Source organism: Rhinoraja longicauda, chromosome 25 (genome assembly GCF_053455715.1).
Source record: "Rhinoraja longicauda isolate Sanriku21f chromosome 25, sRhiLon1.1, whole genome shotgun sequence".
Taxonomy (NCBI): Eukaryota; Metazoa; Chordata; class Chondrichthyes; order Rajiformes; family Arhynchobatidae; genus Rhinoraja; species Rhinoraja longicauda.
This window is the reverse complement of record NC_135977.1, coordinates 26,355,180-26,361,179: the sequence shown is the minus strand read 5'-3', so window position 1 is coordinate 26,361,179 and position 6,000 is coordinate 26,355,180. Positions and strand designations below refer to the sequence as shown.

The 6,000-nt window shown below is 41.7% G+C and overlaps 1 protein-coding gene across 1 annotated transcript in view; it reads right to left on the bottom strand.

The window, feature by feature from the left end:
• Window positions 1–1,313: 1,313 nt before the first annotated feature.
• nipsnap1 (nipsnap homolog 1 (C. elegans)) overlaps window positions 1,314–6,000 on the bottom strand; it is a 46,823-nt gene continuing 42,136 nt past the window's right edge. Inside the window, exons 9-10 of the mRNA XM_078421719.1 lie at window positions 5,341–5,424; window positions 1,314–2,374 (exon numbers count right to left, since the gene is read on the bottom strand). Of these exons, the coding sequence (XP_078277845.1) occupies window positions 2,310–2,374; window positions 5,341–5,424 (149 nt within the window). The 3' untranslated portion in view covers window positions 1,314–2,309. The remainder of the gene's footprint in view (window positions 2,375–5,340; window positions 5,425–6,000) is intronic.

Genomic DNA, 6,000 nt, shown 5'->3' with positions numbered 1-6,000 from the left:
TCAATGACTTTCATGATGAGATCCATTCCAATTCATCAAGAATGCTGATGATACAAAGCAGGAAGGCATTGTAGGCCGTGAGGAGCATGCAGGGAGGCATTAGGGAGTGTAGATAGTTTAAGAGAACAGCACGGATATAATCAGGTGGGAAATAATGCGGAAGAGTGTGAAGTCATCGTCTTTGGCAAATAAGCTAGGTGAAGTATTTTGTTTAAGTAATGAGAGTTTGAAAGATATTGGTGTACAAGACCTTGATATCATTGTATCACTTCAAGTTGACATGCATGAACAGCATGCAAGTTGGAAGACAAACCATCTGCTGACCTTTTTTGGAAGCAGATTGGAGAACGAAAGTAGAGACATCTTTCTCAAATCTTGCATCAGACCCATGGAAAATTGTGTACAGGACTGGTCTCATTGCCTAACAAAGGACGGATAAAGGTTGACATGATTGATTCACGGGATGGAGCCGTTTATCTTGTTAGATGTAGATTAGCCTTATAGGTTTTGGAGATTAGAATAATCGGACATGATCTGATTAGAATGAACAATATCCTTACAGGGCTTGACAGAGATGATGGTTCTCCTGACTGGGACATCTAGAAAATCAGGTACCACATGGTTAAAGTAAGGGATTGGCCATTGGGGACGAAGGTAAGAAGAACCTTTACAACTCAAGAGGGCTGTGGAGACTCAGTTGCTGAGACAATTCAAGACAGGGGTAAATACACTTTGGGATTTTAAGTGAATCGGGATGTGCGGTTAATACAGGAAAGTGGCGCCGATGGAAAATATCAGCCTGTCCTCTTGACGAGCAGAGCAGGCACAAGCGACTGAATGGCCTACTCCTGCTTCTATTTCTTATGTTCTCGCAGTGAGAGCACAGAACTCATTGTGGTAAAGAAAGGATACCTTAAAGGTCAATTTAAGGGTGTACTTGAAGGAACAGGGAATGTTGATAAGTTGCGATGAAGTACAATTGAGTATAAATCGCAGGTTTGTTGGGGTTGGATATCTTATTTTTGTGAAGTAAAAAAGCAAAAACAAAATCAAACATAAAGCTACTTACTGAGGCATTGCAGTTCAAGACTCTGAGAATGAGATGCATATTTTGAACCTTTGATTATAAGTATACTACATGACTAAATTTCCCACTCTGTTAAAGAGTAAGAACATTCACGATAAAAGGCAGCATTTTATAGGTTGTCATCTCCTAATAAAATGATCTCTTCATTAAATGCACTGAAAAATTAAGCTTACAATATACCTCAAAATGTATACTTTTAATTAGTTACATAATTAAAATTTGTACATTTTAAAAAATACATCACAAACATTAATCACAAAAAAAATTAACAGCAGTTAAAACTCCAACTGTAAACAGATTGTGAAATAATTTAAGATTCGCTCAATAACTCAATCACGTCCCCATCACATTAAAAAAAAATCACTCCAAGAATAGCATCAGTCACATAAGCAGCTTCAATTAGAATTTCAAAAATGCTCCTTGACTTTATTGCGGAACCAAGTGTCATTTGCAACATCAGCCAATTTGTGTGCCTTAATTTTCAGTAGTTTGGCTTTCCGATGTCAACACCTGGAATCATTCTATCTAATCGGAAGGTGAATTTGTATAAAATATCCATTAAAAAAGTGAACTAGGGAGAGCAAAGAGGAATAATGTTGTGGCTGACTGATGCCACTTTATAAAGTATCGTGTATTCCAAAATTACCCACACGATTTCAGAATTTTAATAGAAAAGTTCCTGTAAAGTGGACAAGCTGTTCACTTGTTCAATTGCTGTGAAATGTTACTAGAATTTAGAAAGAAATGAGAAAAGCACCAGTGATTTTCTACGAGATGCACTGTCCCTAGAGATAGACAAATGGGCACATTTAGTCAATTTTAACAACAAATAATGCCAACAATTCAATTTGGAAGTAGTTTGTCTAAGTGCCAATATAAACACCTGAAAATTGATTCATCAGAACATTAGAAAAAGTGGAATTTATCCAACATTACAGTTAATGGAGCTTTCTTAAATGGGATGTAATTAATTGGGTACTATATAATCCTTATCCTGGGATCGGTCACCCATTGGGAACAGATAGGATTTCCCACATGTAAATTGTGTGATTTGGTTAAAGTGCAGCCTGCTACTACATATCTGGTAAACATCAATCTTTCCACAAGAATGGTTACATAATTATTGATGGCTAAGGTTTGAGGAATCACTGATGACTACATTGACTCCGTGCAGTCTTTACATCCAACAGGAAACTCAGCACCCAAGTAAAAGAATACATTATCATTGTAAGGTGGAGAATTTTAGTGGGATCATAATCCTCGATTCCATGGACCGGATCAATGGAACTGTAAAAATGAAGAAAAAGAGTACAATTATCTTTTTCACATCACATAAAAAATCAATCCACCATTCTTTACCATCTAGTACATTGTGTGCAATGTAATCTTGGTGAAATCTAGGCAGTTTAATTTTAAAAGTACCAGATTAAGCCAGTTGAGAAACTATTTGGGCCTTGTAGCTAAGCAGGTGAAACAAAATGAGATATAATAAGAACTGTTTAGAGGGATATGGGGCAATGCAGGAAAATGGGACTTGTCCACCGGGTGGCGCCAGCAATGGCTACCTCGCCAACAGTCTGACTGTCCTTTCCTTCTTTGTATTTTAATTGTATGTGTTAAATGTATGTTTTTAGTGTTCTTTAGCTTGTTTTACGGGGGGGGGGGGAGGGAGGAAGTGGGGGGTGGGGGTTGGGGGAAACTTTTTCTAATCTCTTACCATGACGGAGATGCGATTTTTTTCCGTATCGTATCTCCGTCCACACTGCAGCCTAACATCGAGGAGTTGGCAGCCTTTGCTGGAGACCGACTTTTGAGAACTCCACCGAGGGTGCCTGTGGACTTACCATCACGCAGCCTGCGATCCCTTTGCCAGGGATCGACCTCGAAGCTCCAACCGTGGGTGCTTGCAGACTTAACATCACGGAGCTCATGGTCTCTGTTCAGAGACCGACTATGGGAACTCCAAGCCATGGGAGCTTCGACCGCCCCGACGCGGGAGCTTCGATCGCCCCGACGCGGGAACTTCGATCGCCCCGACGGATGGTTCGACTGCCCCGACCGCGGGAGAATAAAGAGGAAGAGAATTGGACTTTTTTTGCCTTGAGGAATGTGGGGAATCCTCTGTGGTGGATGTTTATGGTGGATGTTGTAAATTTCCCCAGTGTGGGACAAATAAAGGAATATATTATTATATTATTATTATTATTATTATGTTAACTTTTATGTAGTTGTGTGTCTTGTTGCTTTTTTGTTCCGTATGTCTGTAAGGTATTTTCGCATATCACTGTACCTTAATTGGTACATGTGACAATAAAAGACCTTTGAAACCTTTGACTAGATGGGCACTTTGGTCTGTATGGGTGAGTTGGGCCAAATGGCCCGTTTCCACGTTGTATGACTATGAATATGATTCTAAATAGGTTAAGATTTGATGTCATGGACAGTGGGTTTTAGGATCAAGATGGGGAGAGGAGACAAAATGTAGGTATTGCCAATATTCTTGATGTTACTTGGAGTGTTTAATGCAAAGGGTTTCCAGTGACAATTAGAGGTTAAATGTCCACTTGGGTGCTGAGAGGCCCGGAAATTGTTTTTTTCTTTTTTTCTCTCTTTCTTTCTCTCTCTTTCTTTCTCTCTCTTTCTTTCTCTCTCTTTCTTTCTTTCTCTCTCTTTCTTTCTTTCTTTCTTTCTTTCTTTCTTTCTTTCTTTCTTTCTTTCTCTCTTTCTTTCTCTCTCTCTCTCTCTCTCTCTCTCTCTCTCTCTCTCTCTCTCTCTCTCTCTCTCTCTCTCTCTCTCTCTCTCTCTCTCTCTCTCTCTCTCTCTCTCTCTCTCTCTCTCTCTCTGTCACTATGTCTGTCTCTATCTCTCTGTCTTTGTATGTCTCTGTCTCTCTATGTCTCTGTCTGCCCCTCTATGTATCTGTCTGTCTTTCTCTCTCTGTCTGTCTCTCTCTCTCTCTGTCTGTCTCTCCCTTCATGCCTCTGCCTTTATGTCTCTGTCTATGTCTCTGTCTCTATGTGCTGTTCCTTCATTTTACGCTGGGCACGGTTGAAGCTGTGTAGGAGACTGAAGCAGAGAGGGAGTGGGATGGAGAGTCAAAGTGACACCAGTCGTGCGCAGTAAGAGGGAGCATTTTACAAAGCCACCACCCAATCTGCATTTGTATTCTCCAGAATTCACTGAATGCAACTCACCAAATTGGAAGGACTATTTGGGTCCTTGTATGGTGGGAGGAGGAGGAGGAGGAGGAAAAGGATGGTGTTCCATCTCCCACAACTGCCCAGGAAAGTTCTGAGGAGCTGAGTGGTGGAAGAGTGGAGTGGTGGGGGGTTGAGGGGTCAGAAAGAATAAGCCCTCCAGAATGCTTGAAGGGAAGGGGAGGCAAAGATGCATGTGGTGGTGGGATCGGAGGAAGAGCTCAGAAACTATGGAAGATGATCTACTGGTTGTGGAGACAGAGGGATGAAAGATGAGGACACCCAAGGAAGGATATATTTGCTTTGAGGTCAGTGCAACATTAGTTCACTGGATTCATTATTTGGATGAAAGGGTTGTCCAAGGAGGAGAAATTGAGTAAAACTCCCTGGAATAATGAGCAGTGACTTCATATACAGGATTAGGAAGGGGACTGGAAGGGCTCATTTTGAATGACTATTATTGTCACTGCACCCGTGCATTGGAAGGAACTGCAGGTGCTGGTTTAAAGCAATGAGAGACACAAAAAGCTGGAGTAACTCAGTGGGTAAGACAGCATTGCTGGAGAAAAAGTATAGGTGATGTTTCGAGTTGAGATCCTTCTTCAGAGATGCTGTCGTGCCTGCTGAGTTACTCCAGATTTTTGAGTCTATCTGTACATACGCACCAATGCAGGTGGCTTTGATTTTCTAGGAGAGTACTTCAACAGTAGGATTTGGAGAGCTAAGCATGTTATTCGTTCCTTTTCCCTGGGACACTAGTCAACTCTTTATAAATGGAGACCCAAGGAATCGCAGAAGCTGGAATCATGAGGGAAGAAAACACAGTGCTGGAGGACCTCAGTAGGTTAGGCAATACCTGTGGACTGGTGATGTTGCTAGTCGGGATGAAGAAGGGACCTGACCCGAAATGCCGCCTGTCCATTCCCTCCATAGATTCTGCCAGACTTCCTAGTGTACGGGGTGATCGCTGGTCGGCGCTGACTCAATGGGCCAAAGGGCCTGTGTTTCCACGCTGTATCTCTAAAGTCTAAAGGCAGTCAATAGGCTGTAGGTTACCTGTATAGGAGACACATTCGTCCCATCCGGCCTTCTGCCAAGCTGCATTCCTTGTTTCATGCCTGGACTCAAGGTCTTTGTAAGCTAGGATTGATTAACAACATGGGATAATGAAAATAACCATCATGTGTTCATTGTTCACATCAACTTTAAAGGTTTTGCATAACTAAGTAAGGACTATTTGCTCCCCTTAGATGCATGAGCGGGTGATGGAACGAAAAATCAATTTATAAAATATAGCAACTCGTTATTATCGACAATGCACCATAGGAAAATGTTGAAATCACAAAGGAGCAAAAGAGAAACTGCTGGAGGAAGTCAGTGTCGAGCAGCACCGGGGTGGGGAAAGGGACTGTTGAAGTTTCAGGAGACCCTGCATTTTGTGTGTCTATTACTGCAATCTCTTGTATCTCCTTTCCAAGGGGAATTGGAAATGAACTTGAAAGGAGAGATTGGAAGAATTGTGGGGAAAGGGTTAAAACAATTTGGTTTCAATGACAGTATATGCATTGGTGTGGTCCATAGCCATCGGAGCAGAATTAAGCCATCCGACCCATCGAGTCTACTCTGCCATTCAATCATGGCTGATCTATCTTTCCCCTCTCAATCCCATTCTCCTGCCTTCGCCCCACAACCTTTGACACCCGTACTAATCAATAA